Raw genomic sequence first — 16,247 nt, 5'->3', positions numbered from 1 at the left:
TGCCCACCGCCTCCCTGCCGTCCTGCCTCAGCAGCGGGCACCGGGAGCGGCTCAGGCACCCTCAGCCAGCAAACGCTGCCCATGGGAGGAAAGCAAAGCGAGGCAGGGGCAGCGGAAGGGGCTATGGCCTTGGAGGAGGCACGAGGGGGTCAGCCGGACCCTCGAGCAGGCGCTCCTGGCCGGGGGAGAGGGCAGCGCTCTGGCAGGCTGCCTCCCTCCAGCTCCGCACCGTTTGCCCCTTCCCCAGCTGGGAAAGGCAAAGGGGGCTGAGCCAGATCCCCTCACCCTGCCCGGTCCCCCGGCGAGGAGTTAAAAGCCGTGTCTTTCTGGGGATAACGATTCTATTATAAATAGCCCCATTAGCTACAACTAATGACAAAAATCCACCTCCTCTACTCCCCATAAGTTCTGTAAGTTATGGGCAATGCTACAGCCATTACTAAAAGCTGTTAACTTCATATCTGAATGAGGAAATATACACCACAGAACATTAAACCATTTATATTATATATATGTATATATATACTTTTTTTAAACTAATGACTTTAATGCCAAAACTTTGCTGAACCAAGAAAAATATGGGTTTAATGTTCTCTGCTCATTTTTTTTTCTTCTTTAAAAAAAATACAACCCAAAAAAAAGAAAGGGAAACTTATTAGTATGTAATGTTTGAGTCTATCCCATTTATACACAACATTGTAAACATATATAATCTATATTACATGTGCTTCATTTCTGCCTGGGTGTGTTTTTTTTTTTTCTTTAAACCTTTTCTTATCACTAGAACACCACAAAAAACCAAAACAGAACCAAACCAAAAACCAAACCAAAACAAATAAAAACAAAACAAAAAAACTGAACAAAGAACACAAGTTACAGGTTATTTAACATCTTTCTGTCAAGGGTCCCTTCCCCAGTCTCCTGGGGGCAGAGTGGTCAACAACACAGTCCAAAGGAGGGCTCACGAGCCATCCGCGATGCAAAGCCAGCTCCAGGGAACGGGTGGATGGGGAATACTGGTTTTAAAAAAGGGGGCTTCACAACAAAGGGTTTGGTTTTGCCCGCTGAAGATGCTGAAGGAGGTCTCAACATGCGGGACCTGGGAGCCAAGGCTCCCCACTGCTCCTGTATCCTCAAGTCCATGTCTGGAGTCTCTGGTTTGTTTTTTCTTTAAATTTTAAAACGTCTTTTTTTTGTTGCTGTCGTTCTTCTCCCCCTTGGTGTGATGAGCTGAGCTGAGTAGCTGGGTCCTGCCCTCCCGCTGGGTCCTTCATAAGTAGATGCGCCGAAGGTCTCCGGGAGACGTGATGGTGTTACACTGGGGACAGAGCTTCTTGGCACCCTGCAACCGGCAGATGAGACGAACAGCGTGAGAGCGCGAAGGAGGACAACCTGCATGACCCTGCCCTTGGCCTGGGATCTCAGGGGGAGCAGCACAGAAGCAGGGGCAGCAAGGCCACCCCCCTTCCCCTCCAGGCAGGGCCATGCCCTCCCAACAGCGGGCACAAGCTGTGAGAAAGGGGAGCCCCAATGCCTTTGTTGCCTGCCCTGCAAGCCCCTCGTCCCACTCCAGTCCCCAGCACAAGGCAGCTGGGCAGGCAGGAGCTCTGCAGGAGGCTGAAATCCAGAGCCAAGGTGTGTCACCAAACTCGGCAGCTCTGGGGAGAGGAGTCTCTGCAGACAAATCGGCCCGAGCTCCCTGTCCCACTGCGCTGTCACTGCTGGCTGCCAGGCAGATCTGCTCCCTTCTGCTTCCTTTGCTCACCTGCAGCCCTCCATGAGCCAGTTCAGGTCACTGAGCAGGCAGAAAACCAACCCAGCTGGAACAAGTGCAGTTTTCAGCTGGGATGACTGAACTGGTTCATGGTGGGGCTGGACCATCCCTTTCAGGGCAGCATGCCGGGGGACTGCCTTGGCCATCCTGCAAAAGCCCCAGAGCTGCTGGCATGAAGGAAACCCCCATCCTGTCCCCCCTAGCTTGCAGAGATGAGTCTGTTCTGCCAAGGTGAGCTGAAACCAGCAAACGGTGATGTGAGCTGGGGCGAGGTAATGGGCGGCCGACATGAACACTACATGAAATAAAACAAGGGCTGATGTGCCATCTGTCACCGAGCCTGACAGCAAGAGGGTGTTAATAAGCCTCAGAATCGGGGTCAACCTAAGCCGGTCATCATTAGATTGGCAGATGTGACAGACAGTTGATGGGAAAAATGACAGAAAGATGGCTCTGCTGCGAGGCAGCCTCCCATCTACAGCACCAGCAGCACAGGAAATTGGGATGCCCTGGCTTTCAACACCAACCACAGCCTCAACATGACCTCCCGCCGCACAGAACTGAGCACAGGCTCTGTCCGAGCACCCCGAGTTTTGCTCACTGCTGTCAAACAGGCCCTTCCAGCAGCTAATGCCCAGCACTCGGTGTGACAAGTGAGCTGACAGGGATGCAACATGCTGTGTGAGAGCCTGCCGGCTTGCACAGGGCTTGCTGGCAGAACTGAAGCTGTTCGGTTCAGTGATGCTGCTGCTCTCCCTTAGCAGGCCTTGTTTCAGTACCTGCAGCAGTGAGCGTGGCAGCTTGCAGGACGTGGACTGAGTGGCAGGGCAGGACCGTGACCTGCCACATTGCTTCAGTACTGCTACCTGCATTTGGGTACATCCCTAGCAGAGGAGCTGGCACTGCTGCTTACAAAAGGCAAGCATCCTCAGAAAAGGTCCTCTCTGCTCTGTGACAACACCTGCAGAGACAGGACAGGGGCTTTCTCCCCTGGAAGCTCCTTGGACTAAGGAGAATCTGGAGGAGAGAGTCCCAGGTACAGAAAATTTACACAGGTACAAGTAATTCACAAGGATGCAGCTCCAAAGAGGTGCAAGTCATGTTTGCTCTGCAGTATTGAGTACTACCAAAAAGGCCCTGCAGACCAGCCTCGAACCAGCCCCCTCCTTGCTCCCAGTGCACATTATTCCTGGCAGACATGGACTTTGCATGCTCGCTGTACCCTGAGCTTTGGACTTCTGAGCAATCAGGCTCCAATTTGGTACCCCTTGCTGCTAGTGGCTGAGCTGCTGCCCCAACACGTAGAAACCATGGATACTTGCACGTGAGATCTAAAACAGCCACACACAAAGTCCTGTTGAACTAGAGTTGAATGAAACACGTAACGGACACCCAAGGCACCCTGGATATTACTCTCAGGGTGAGTGACAGACTGGCAGTGGGACAGACCACTGGTGATCTGGATGGTGCACCTAGCTCTGGTGCTGATGCCTGTGGGCCCATCCTTCTAGCTGTCTGGGACCTATCTTATTCCCTCTCTAAATACTGTGTCTATTTAGATTTTCAGTGTTGTGGGGAAGGGACCATCTCACTGTGTCTGTGCAATGCATCGGGCAGCCCCATGCACCGGTCTTCACAGAGTGGACTTGGCATGCTGGATTCTGGGAAGAGCAAGCACAAATCACAAGTGGAAGGAAAGGCTTAAAACCCTGATGAAATCAAAGACTGACTGCACTGGACTTTAACAGACCTTAAACAGGCTCTTGTTTATATAATACGCCCCTTCGCTTGTGCTCAAGACCAGAGCTTTGGATCTCCAGCATTAGAAAAGGGCAAGCTCTAACCCTGCATGTCCCAGTAAAAACTTCCTGCAGCAGCTACAACAGGTAGGAGATAAAAATCTCAACATCTGCCCCTTCTGCCACCTTTAAAGCCACTGTGGGCTGGGCTACATAGCAGCACTGCCAAGGAGGGGCTCACTAAACTAGATGCAAATGCCACAAAACAGCCTGTTTCAATTGAGTCCCTGCGCAGGCCTGCATCGCCATGCAGTTCCCTGGTCCTCAGAGGCGCCTCTTGCATCTGGTTGGCCTCTTGGCATCGCCTTGTAGCTGGAGGGTCCCAGGGGAAGTGGCATGGAGGTGCTGAGGAATTAATTCACAGCAAGTTGTCGAAGGGGCAGTGGTTGGCAGCTGCCCATTCGAGCTTTCCTGTGTGCCCTGACAAGCAGAAGTAAGCGTGCATGGGGACTTTAAGGTGTTCCAGATGTGACTACTGCGCACATCTGTGTCCATGCTCTCCTTTCCAGGACAGGCACAGCTTATTAGCAAATGGCAAAAAAGCATGCAACTGAGTACCTGGAGTTTCTAACTCTCTGGACAATGCACCAGGGAGAGGTACCTTCTGCAAAACCAGTCCCCTGACCCATCAAATGCCTCAGCCTGCCTTCAGTCTGGGGCGAAGGATGAAGGAAAGTGCTTGTTGCCACCTAAAACCATGCCCCCCTATTCCTTGGTGCTCCTGTGCAACGCTGAAAAGCACTTCAGCAGTTATTTTCTTTTAGCTCTGCTGAAGTTGGAGATGTTTGGCTGTACGTGGGTGGGGAGGAGCACTGAACCCCCCCGAGTTCATTTTTGCTAAAAGCAAACCTCAGCTGCTGCCACCCACTGTCTTGCATCTCGTGCTCTGTTCTGGCATCTGGAGGTGGACTGAGACAGCTGCAGGCAGATGTGCATGACCCTTAGCAAGGGCAACCTCGCTAACACAGACTAGACAACTCAATGTGGGAAATTTTGGAAGGACAGGTTCCTGGAAGCCACCCTGCCCAGGTCTCTCCAAAGGCTGCGCAGGTGCTTGCTATAAGCACAAGTCCTCCATACTCAGCCCAGAGGATGGCAGAACAAGCCTGATCAAACCGACTGCAGCTTTGCTCCTCTCTTCCGTGGCAAAGCAAGGTCAGGTATGAAATTCCTTTACACCGCAGGGAAAGGGAAGATGGGTGGATTTATCTGCCAGACCCCAGGATCTCTGTCCCGTAGATCTGCTTTCTGCACCACATGCTGATGGCTTTAGGGGGACCCACTCTCCCCACCTAAGGCTGAGTGCTGCACATGGGCAGCCCCAGGGCCAAGTTTTCAACCACACCAGAAGGCAGAACCCAACCACATGTAGCTTGACCCATTTTCTGCAAAAGCTACACGACCTGATTGCAGATTCATTTAGGGCAGTGGTGGATGTTGCTTCACCTGCACGCAGGGAGGGCAGCTCATCTTGAGCTCTCAAGCCCGGGTACATTGGAGGGAACAACGGCATCCTAGAGACCTTCAGCAGCCTGGCCTGAACGCTGCGCAGGCTGACTGCACGTGGCACGCCAGGCCCAAGTCTCTAGGTCTCCCTAGTACTTATGCTTGGTATTAAACAGTTCAAGCAAAAATAATGACTTTGGACCCTTGGGGAAGCCTTTTTCTTTTTCTTTTTTTTAATAAAACTATCATCCTCTGCACACATCAGCATGTGTGTTAAATTCAGAACTAAGTCCTGATTTTTTCTTTTTAGATTGAAATTGCTTAGAACCTTGTTCCTTACATCTGACTTTTCAGTGTAGGTGTACAACATTTATTGGCACTAGCATTTAAGCTCTCCTCTCTTGTAGAGAGCCACATAAGCTTGTACACACACGCATGCTGGCACAGGCACAATGAAAAAGCATTTGCTCCCCCACTGCTCACCTGCCAGCTGGGGTTACTAAACTTTTCCCTTGAAATAAAAATGCTGTGGAATAATAAGTCCCACCTGTCGGCCATTTCTTTCTTTCTTTTTTTTCCAGGTCTTTCTGCTCCTTTCATCATAGCTTCATGGAAAAGCCTTGATGTGTTATAGCTGCGTGTGCTTGAGTAAAGGCCACCTCAGCTTTTCCATTATAAACCCTAGTTTTGAGGGGTTTATAAAACTCTGCTGCAAGAAGTTTGCTCCAGGGCTGTTACAAAGCAAAGAAAAGGGGCTGGAACCAGGATGGAGTTTATTTTTTCTCCTCCTTTCTTAATTAAAATTTGGCACGTGATTGATCCACAATACAGGCTAATCACTTGGGGTAGTAGTTTGAAAAATACATTAACAAGAGCTGAGATGTTGAGAAGTCGTTAGGGCTCACATGGTGCCAGGAAGGATTGGAGTATTTTGTCTTAAAGTTGCCTCTTAAAAAAAAAATGGCGTGACGTCTGCTATAAATTGGCTAAAGCAAGAAAACTCAAAAGGAAGGATTTAGGCACTTCCTGCTGTCCTGTGGGTCTAAAAATGGGCAATTTCCAAGCAGAATATGCTACCAGGCACAGAGGATAGAGACACACACACACACACAGAGCAACTTCGTCTACACAGTGCCACCGTCAAACCTGGGCTCAAAGCTTGCCTATTTTACAGCAAGAAAAACCAAAGTAGAGAGATGACAGGAGGGACCCAAACCAAGAGCCAGCTTCTGCCAGGAGAGGAACTGAACTCCAAGATCCAATTCTCAACCAAGGCGATAGCCCCGTCTCCCACCCATGCCTCCACATGAAGTGGCAGCTGCTTCTCTGCAAATGCTAATTCCCAGAGAAGCAGCCGTTCACCACTGCCGTTGTGGGGTACCTCCAGTTGTCAGGTAACGGGGTTAAAGCAATCAGGAGAAAAACCTTTTTCACAGAGCCTCCTCAAAGGGCAGAGCTCACCCCCACAGGTTGTTGGAGGCCAAAACTGAAATACGTTAATAAGCAACTGGACAACCTCATGGCAGATAGGAACATCATGAAGGATCAAGCACAGCATCCTCCATGCAGCTGCTGACTCAGGAGGTCCCTATGTTGCTGGAAGTGCTAAGGAATCACCCAGAAGGATTGCTCTGTATCTGCGCTGTTTCTTACAAAAATACTCCAGCCTGCATGGGATATACGGTATTGTAGCCTAGAAAAAGCGACAAGGCTAAGAACGTAGTAGTGTAATCTACCGAAGATATAAATGTGTCAACTGCAGAGCATACGTATCTATCAATGGATCCCCTGGAAGCATATTCTGTGATGAAGGCGGCTTTTTAGAAGTGATTTTTTCCTGCTCTTGCAGTTGTCATTTTCAAGTAAGCCCAAGACAGGCAAGCACAAGCCTTGGGTCAGCAAATACACACAGGAAATGCTGGATCTGGCTGTACAGGTGATGGAGAAAACTCAGCAAACTGCACCTGCTCAAATAAACCTGCCCTCTTTCAGCCCCTGCGCGCCTGCACCCACCAACAGCTCCATCACTGGCAAACAACAGCCTGACTTAGCTTTTAACTCCATTTACTTCGTAAGGAAGGATACCAGGGTTTGGGAGATCACAGAACTACAGCTCAGAGGGACGTCAAGAACTCACCGACCCATTCCCCCGGCAAGATCACCTCAACCTGAATTACTGCTGACGGACATGCATCAAACCTGTTCTTCCAAACCTCCAAGGATGGAGTCTCCAAACCTCCCCAGCAAAGCACTGCAGCAGATTGCAAATCTCTACTGTCGGAACACCCTTCCCAGGAGAAGGAAAATATGAACCTCACCCACTAGTAGCTGTAGGGTCCATCTCGGTTCGTGGGAAAGGACAGAGAAGGGGCAGACAAATCTCTGGAAGAGGGAGATTCATCCCCCATCACCCAGTGACTCAGAGCTGCAGTCCAACAACCAGCTGAGGACGGACACCCGCCGTGAGGATGGTCGACGTTCAGGGAAATGAACCCCACCTCCTGCTGCCCAGGCTAAGCCTCCCTCCTGCAAGACCATTTCCTCTCCTGTATTTGAAGAACCTGCACGTGTTTTCAGGGGTTTCCAAAAGGGATCACAGGGAAGTCACTTCAGGCTTGTGTCCCAGTTTCTGCGTAACTTGAAGATATCAACTAACTCTCTGCATACAGAATGGATGAATGAAAAACGTCACTGTGTTGAGTGCCCCAGACAACCAGCAAGTAAGGAGTAGCAAGCTCATCAGTGTGGTTTGACACAGCGATACAAAACCAGCAGACAAACCCAGCTGACAAAACAGCTAATGTGATTTCCTGGGAACCCAGGCATGACCACATGGCATCAAGCAACACATTCTTGTATCCCTCTCCCTGTCTCCATTCCTGTCGGGCCTACAACCACAGAGCTGCCGGCAGCATATGCAGTGTACAGCACACCTTTAGCCTGTGGCCCCTGGACTGCAGCCCTCAGGCAGACCAGTTCTGCTCACAGAGCAAGTGGAAGGAGAGAAAACCACTCAACTCATCACGTCCTGATGCTGGGTGAAGGGACGGTTCCTCCCTTTCTCCGTGGCCACCCTGAGGCGGACCGTCTAACCAAGCAGCTTCTATTGGCACTGATGTGCTGGCTAACTCAGCGAGCACCATGATCTCGGTTCTCTCAAGCCACCTCCAGGGTCCTTTTCCACGACCCCAGCCTTTCCTTCACGTTAACCCAACACAGCAACAGGAGCTAGAGATGGAGTCCGCTCTGGTGAGTGCTTCATCCCCAGAACTTGGAGCCAGTTTAATGCACTGAGCTCTATTATAACGGTACCTAAGCTAGAAAGCCCAGCAGCCATTTGTAGTCGGTGGTTAAAAATGTCTCCCCCTCTCCCTTAGCAACAGAACAGTTATAATTTGGAATTGGACATCAAGAGCCAAAAGTCCAAAAATTATATTTTCAGAAAGCGTAAGCACTTTAAAGATCCAATCCTCATCAGTGCCCTAGACACCACCAAAGTCAGAGAATACCAGAGATGCTCAGATCATTGTAGCATCATATCCTAGAAAATGTTTAAACCTTACACCTTTTAAAAAACACTTCACCTCCTCTGGTCCATAGACAGATGTGAGCATCAAATTTCACCCTGTCTTCAATACCCTGCAGAGGTTTAGAAGTGCTCCCAAGCACTCTGAGCCTTCAGTTCCAGGGCCTTGTTCAATACACGGTCCTCCCTCTCTCTCTCAGACACACTCACGCTCTAATTTAATATTAGATCTCGGCTGGGCATATAAACCACAGGCGCACAGGAGAAAGGGGACTTTTCACCAGCAGGGATGGCAGATCTCCAGAATGTTCAAAAGGTGCCGGAAGCCCGACACAACCCGCCCGCCCCAACTCCTATTAACTCCAACAAATTGTTTATTGCACAACAGCAGAAAAATGTTGCCCCTCTCCCCCAGCCAAGTCTTTCCATGTGTGCTGCACGCGCAGGCTCCCTCCTCCCGCCCCCGCTGGGGAGCCAGCTTTATACCCAGGGAAAGGTAACAGCAGCGATTATTACACACACTATCCCACAGCTCCTCGCTTGTTAAAAAAAACAAGAGTCTCTTTTGTGCCCGAAATAAAAGGAGATACCTTAATTAGAACAATGCAGGTTGGTGAGCATTAAACACTGAGCCCAGCTGCTGTATGCCATTAAATTCATAAAAAAGGAGGGGGGAAGGAGGGCAGTCTTAACGAGATTACACACATTGACTTTGATCAAGACACAAAAGCACCAAGGCGTTCCAGGGTTTTTATTGCTGTCTTCGGGCTACATTTTAATGGTTACATTAGAAACATGCGAACACAGGCTGGGAGATTTTTTTTGAGACGGGAGAGGGAGTGCAAGCATGCCTTGTGAAAAGGCCTGGTTTAATAAATTGGGGGCTGCAGGGAGAGGCTAGGACTGGGGAACACATGAGTAGCCACTTATTAATTGCTTCCCCTATGCAAGTGCCAAGTCCTAATATGATGTCTTGCTGGACTATTCCCATCCCGCCTGCCTGGTTGGCAGAAGAGCCATATGCGGATAGCACACAGCCAGCTACATCCCCACCTTCCTCACAGAATTCTAGGGGGGAGATGGCTCCCCCTCTGCGAGGGTAAATGCTAACCCCTGAGCACCTGGAGTGGGGTTTCCCCGTTCTCATGAGCAGCCATGACCGCTGTACATGAAACAAAGGGGCCTGACTGAAGTTGAACTAAGTTGCTGCTGAGCCTAAGAACAGCCTGAAATCAGTGCCACAGATTTAGAAGATGACTTAGAAGATGACTTGAGGCTGCTGGGAAGAGGAGAGGACAAAGACTTCAGAGTAAATAAAAAGAAATTAGTGTTTTATCCTCTGCTTGTAGCACCGCTGAAGGACAAGATTACTCTTCACTTAGCAAAGGTGACAGAGCACACATTCATCCAAACACCTCACAGCTACGTACCCACATATGTGTCTTTTATAACATGCTGCTAAAATGTTTACAAAAGCTTGTATAATCTAAATAGTGATGGGGTGTAGCTGAAGAGCTATAAAATACAGCCCAAGGGATAGCCAAGTTATTGAGTTGCTATTAGTACTCAAGCCCACAGGCACTTCACCGTCCTGGTAACTTTTCTTGGACAAGACTTTTAAAAGGCAGGATTTAAAGGAGCATGATCAGCTTAATCATAATTCCAAGCACACAACGTGTTCTATAAAGTAGATTTTGTAATGCCTTACAGGAACAGTTTTTAGGAGTGGTATTCTCTTACATTTTTTGCAACCCAACACTGTATCATCTTGCTAACAGGAGAACTAGAAAGCACAACTGACTATTTTCCACTCCCCAACGTGAGCAAAATGAAAGCTTGAAAATCAGATGCACAGGGGACATTAAAGGCTGATTATAAAGCCCACAGTTTTAACACAGGAAAGGAAAACACTTTATTTAATAACACATTAAATTTTAACCTGATGTCCTTTAATACTTGTATAAATTACTACTGCACTGGGTCATCTATTCAATGTTCAAGGTAGTCCCCAGTCTTCCAAACAGAATGGCATACGCGTGAAAACTGCACAGTACTATTTCAAATAATCTGAAAAATATAGATCCATATTCATAAAAGCTCCCTTCCATATCCTCTATCCTGAAGATGATTCCCTTTGCTTCAGGGGAATATTATGTTTCTCAGAAGCTACCCATTCCATGAAATCCCAGTGGATTTGGCGTCCATTCTCACAGCTTTACCTCTCTGCATGGATGCCCCACAGGAAATTACTGTAAGGCAAGGTTGTCCCCGGCACAGAGCTCTTACATGAGCAATGGCTGTCCCCACGGCAGCAGACAAGCAAGCAAGGGGCAGGACTGCACTTTGGTCATGATGACTCAAATGAAACTCACTCAAGTCAAAGCTAGAGTGGGGTGTTAAACAGCAAGGCTTGGGAAGTCTGCATGCACAGCACTCAGATTGTTTAAAATAAAGCAAAAAGCATCTTTCCCTGTGGTGATTTAAAATAAAGTATCCCAGAAGAGAGGAAAAAGCCTGTAAGTCAACAAGAAAGTAGCCAAGAGCCTCACCAGAGTCCGCAGCCAGCATTCTTCACAGTGCACATGCCAGCACTGAATGGAAGTCAGGGGCATTGTGTAGGAGTCCTGAGGAGAAGAAGCAAACAGATTATTTCCACAGCAGGGATCTACTGATTCTTCACTCCCAACCCCATCACAACGCCTTTCTTTGTGGATAACGTTGCCTTGTATTTTGTATTAAAAAAACAATAAGCTTGTGTAATATGTAAGTTTGTATTTTTGTAATGTTTGTGTAGTAGAGGCAGAAAGCCTCCTGGGGTCCATTTTTCTGGCTTCCCAGAACTCCTGTTGGAAGCCCATAATCCATTCAAGTGGTGACCTGGCTCAGCAGAGTTATCGCAAGAGCATCTGAAGTTGCTGTGGCCACCTACCATTATTCTCATCAGAAAGGTCACCAGATCATATAAAAACCAGTGACAGGGTAAGATTAACCCTTATCACAACTCTTAGCTCTACAGGAACAGCTTAACTACATCCCAGGAATGCTGCTGCTATTTCAGCAGACATGCCTTCTCTTGAGTATTTTCTATCATTGCTAATAAACCTCTGGAAATCAGCAGCAAGCTGTCGTCCCTTCTGTGGGATGAGAGATGGGGACTACAATCCCATACCTACAAGTTCTGAGCTGGGAGAGAGAGCACCATGCATCAAGCTGAAGTTGCAGAGGGAGCCCTCCGCTAAGCAGAATTTTCTCCTGCTATCAGCAGAATAAAAACCTAACAGGAGATGCAAAGCTTTGCAGGCTCAGACCATCAGAGGGAGCTGCTGCCCTTCTTTAAGAAGGCCACAGCATCACCACAGAGCAAGCAGGACATCAATAACTTTTAAATGCTCAGGCAACATTCCTGTTCCCAAATCATATGGTGGGTCTCAGATCACAGATGTATATAAATCTGCACATGCAGGAAGAGGACGCTGGTATCTGGGAGTTTTCTATAGGAAGGCTGAAAGTCTTCTGAAGTTGGGGCTTTCTTGCCCCTGATACAGATGAACAGCTACAAATACCAGTGGAACAATGTAATGCATACAGAAATTTCAATTGCTAAAAAGACCTAGCACCTTCATTTGGAAGGCTAATTGGTGTATAGGGACAAAGATGAGTTCCCCCCCTCCACCCGAAAAAGGAGAACCGCTTCTACCCTCCTCGGCAAAGATACCAAGACATTTCTGATTCATTACCACAAGTGGAGTGCTACTCACCATGCAAATGAGACATTTATAGCGGTCCCCACGGGAAAGCTGCCTTTCTAACTCACGGACACGAGCCTTTAACGCTTCAAATGTTGTCACTGCAGAGTCTTCTGTAATTCTGCAAAAGATGATGGAGAGTGAGCATCACTGAGCACATACGACTGTTAAGAGTTTGGGGGAAAAAGGATCCCACAACAGGTACCGCACAGGAAATGGTAACATTCAAACTAATACATCCAGCTTGGGATGAAGAAGAACTCCTGAAAAGCCCAGCATGAATTCTTTGAGGTGTCCTACTAAACACATCCAAACACATCACGACAGAACACAACGGGGCTGGGGTTGCCAGCTTCACACAGAGCAAGTTTCTGCAAGATACGGACATTTAAAGAACAGATTTTTTTGTTTGTTTGTTTTTTGTTTTCTGCCTCTTTTCTTGACTCCCTTAAGAGATTCCTTAGGACCAAATGCTTTGGACAAAGTTCTGTACGTTGCTCTAAAGCTGGTGAGATAACCTTCTGTGGGCAATAGGAGCTGCTCTTCTCCTTAGAGAATGGAGGTCTTTGCTGGCCATCAACCTTGTGAAACACAAAATCAGCTCATTACACAGGATCAACATAATGCTTTTATATTAAAGAAACCCCTAGCGTTTCGGGTTCTAATACTGAAAAAACAGGAGAAACGAAAAGCAACGGACATTGTGCCAACAGGGTGGCTATAAAAGCAGCTTTACAATCTCTGCTTTCCCATTTTCTAGGGTCATTTTTGATGGGCAGCATTATCTCTTTTGTCACAGAGGCACTGTGCTGAGGGCAGGTGAGTGTATTTTCATGGTTCTGCAAGGCTGGTGAAAAGAGCAACTTGCCAACCTAAAAGCAAGGGCAGACAGCAATGCTTAGCAAATGAGATGCAGGGAGCATTATAGACAAGGATGTGTCACTCCAGCATGCTGCAAAATCCGATTTCTACACAGTGCAGACGTAGGGAGGGGCCCTCAAGCATTCCCCAGAAAAGGTTTATAGTATTGCATTGACATTAAGGCTTTCACTTTTGTGAAAAAACAAAACAAAACAGCAATTTTCATGTATGTCAGCGAATTTCAGGCCTGTCCAAGCGGACTCCAGCTCAGAAGAACCTGAAGAGTACCTCGCCACCAGAAGCTGCATCAATCACAACATAACCCACAGTGGCACCTACGTGTCCTGCCTTTTTAGAGGATGATTCATCAACAGGTGGCTAAAACATGGGTTTAGTGGAATTACTACAACCAATAAAGTGAGCCACAATCTCAGCACTCTTGCTGCACACACACACTCGCTCCTTCGTTCGTTAGTCACTTGTTGCCAGCACGCAGGAAGGGACCTGAGGTATCTCCCACGAGGTGATTCTACTGGCTTTTCCTAAGGCTCTGGAAACAGAGCTAGCTGAAAAGATCTTGAGTGATTTTTCTAATTATGACACTTCAGAAGAAACTGGAACTGCAGGAGTGCATATGGTTAAGTACCAGTGTTATAAAGCTCCTCCAACTTCACTCCTACCTTTCTACACATCAGACACACTCCGCATGAGCTAAGGAAAGATCTTCATCAGAAGGAGATTCATTGCAAATGACAGTTGCTAGGAAATGGTAACAATTTTAAAACTGCAAAAAAGGCAAAGAAATACACATGTCCCATGACAGCCTAGTGGGTGAGGACTGCCTGGGGACATGGACACTGTGCATTCAAGTCTTGGTATCAATAAATACTCTTTGGAGCAAAATGAAAGAGCTTCAGTAAGAGACAGTGCTCCCCGCTGTGAAACACTCACTTGCTCCCACTCGTTGGTATAAATTATTACGATATCCCAGCTTGGGTTCTCACCCTCAAGGAAGAGTTGTTAGCGTTTTCAAAGAAAGTCTAGAAAGGTGTTGGTTTTGTCCAAGGAAGAAACAGAATTATTTATTTATAGCTTGAAGATTATTGTCAGATGAGAAAATTGTTTCCCTTCCAGCCTGGGCCATCAACAAGCTGATGCTGGATGAAGGCTGCAGTTGAATTTGACTTTCTGGAATCCATTTCTCCTTCCTGCATGCATAAGAGCACTGGAGGTGTAAAGGCAGCGAATGTGGCTCCTGCCCAAAGCAGGTGGCAAGCAGAACCTCAACCCTTCCTAAATTCTCCTATCTGTGGAGCTATCCGTCCTCCTCTGAAGGGCAGGCGACTCAGCAAGGAAAGGGAAAAGTTGATTCCTTGAGCAGATCCAAGCAAAGGCCAATTCATCCCCAGTCCCAGCCCAATAACAGTCAAAGCTTGAAAAGGAAAAATTTGCCACTGCAACAACTAGAGGAGATAGAAAATGGCTTGTTTATAGAAGTCTAAATGGCTGACCCCCATCAGCCAATTTCGGAAAGTCTCTGAGATAATCGCACCTGTCCAGTAATAAACGAATGAATCAGAAAAGGAGGCTGAATAGAGGTATAAGCAATAATGCTCAGAGGCTGCCTGATACAATGGCCAATCAATAGGAGGGCTGTAGATCAGGGTGCTAGTTAGCTGGAAAATTACCGCACCGCTGCGTGCGTCACGCTGTAGGGATCCTGGACAATCAATGTGGGAGGTATTGATTTAGTTATTATCACTTCATACGCTCCAGACATTGTTAAATATACATTTATTAACAAGACTGGGGTGCATTGGTAAGAGAGGGAGCTTTAGCCACTGCAGTATCTCCCAGCGCTGATCAAAGCTCAGCTGTGACAGACTTTAAACTCCATGGTCTCCCTGCCAAGCATGCTCTCAGGACAAATCCTGATGCACAGCGTAGTGCTGAAGATGCAGCTCCTATCTCACAAGAGAGGCGTTTTGGCCACAAGCAAGTATTTTGCACTTGAGACTTCAGGAAAGCCTCTCAGAGCAGCAGCAACCAGGGACGTGGCGGCCAAGGGTCAACCCAAAGTGAGCGATAATTGCATGGTTGCTTCCGAAAAGCCAGAGGAAATGAGGTCAAGGGAAATAGGGAGAACATTAGTAAATAAAGGAAACTGGAACTACCTCCAGGGATGGAATAAAGACGAGAGTCACTTCCCATGTGTCTGGCTCCTGTGGTGGCCAGCACACTTGGGACACATGCCATTCCATTTAGTGACATTTTACCGTCAACTTGCTGCTTGTATCCTAAAGATAAGCATCGCTTAGGAGCAACTCTTCCTGCAGCAGCAATCTTGGGAACTCCCTCAGGCTTCCCTCTTGCGTGCACACCTCGTGTGTACTTGTCCGGACACAGCTGGGAGCAGCTCAGGCAGGACTTTTACAGGGTAACGCTGGGGTGGAGTGAGGGTCAGAAAGGCAAGCTCCATGGACCGGGTAAGGCTGTGTACAAGTTACCCTGACAAGAGAGGCAGAGGGAATTACAGGGAAGAAGGAATTGGCTTCCACAGCCCTGCTCTCCCCGCTTTGCCTTGACCTCATGCTGGATGTAGGAGGACTCTTTTAACAATTTTGCGCCTCAGCGCTCTGATTTGACGTGTTTGGATAACGTCATTTATCAGCCTCCAGAGAGATCTGCTGAGCACAACTGCTGCCAAGAGCAATGCCTCGAGCCCCAGCGCTGGTGCTTCTCCGGCAGGTGCGAGCAGCCTTCGCTGATACCTGCACTGTCCTCCCTGGCTGAGGACAGATCAAGAGGGCACACCCACGCTCTACTCGCTGTGGACCTACATCACCACAAACAGGGGAGCCTGAGCAAGGACGTTTATACAAGAGCAAAAACATGAAGGGAGGGCTCCTCGTGGAGGAAGCTTGGTCCTGCCCTTCTCTCCGGACTTGGTGGTTAACTCTTCAACAACTTGGCAGCCACAGCTGAGGATGTTGGGTACCAGGGAGCAAGCCTATAAGACTGGGCAGACAGCCTGTGATAGTTTTCAGTCTTTATGCCCAATGCACGTTTTTCTACTGTTCATAGCATTTTCCCGT

General features: G+C 48.1%; 1 protein-coding gene across 4 annotated transcripts in view; it reads right to left on the bottom strand.

The window, feature by feature from the left end:
- Positions 1 to 769: 769 nt before the first annotated feature.
- RNF220 (ring finger protein 220) overlaps positions 770 to 16,247 on the bottom strand; it is a 226,576-nt gene continuing 211,098 nt past the window's right edge. For all 4 annotated transcript variants that reach the window (XM_050900694.1, XM_050900695.1, XM_050900696.1 and 1 more), the window contains 3 exons: positions 12,304 to 12,412; positions 11,095 to 11,169; positions 770 to 1,342 (listed from right to left, as the gene is read on the bottom strand). In XM_050900694.1, the coding sequence (XP_050756651.1) occupies positions 1,271 to 1,342; positions 11,095 to 11,169; positions 12,304 to 12,412 (256 nt within the window). In that variant the 3' untranslated portion in view covers positions 770 to 1,270. The remainder of the gene's footprint in view (positions 1,343 to 11,094; positions 11,170 to 12,303; positions 12,413 to 16,247) is intronic.

Source organism: Gymnogyps californianus, chromosome 8 (assembly GCF_018139145.2).
Source record: "Gymnogyps californianus isolate 813 chromosome 8, ASM1813914v2, whole genome shotgun sequence".
In the NCBI taxonomy this organism is placed as follows: Eukaryota; Metazoa; Chordata; class Aves; order Accipitriformes; family Cathartidae; genus Gymnogyps; species Gymnogyps californianus.
This window is presented reverse-complemented; position numbering and strand designations above follow the sequence as displayed.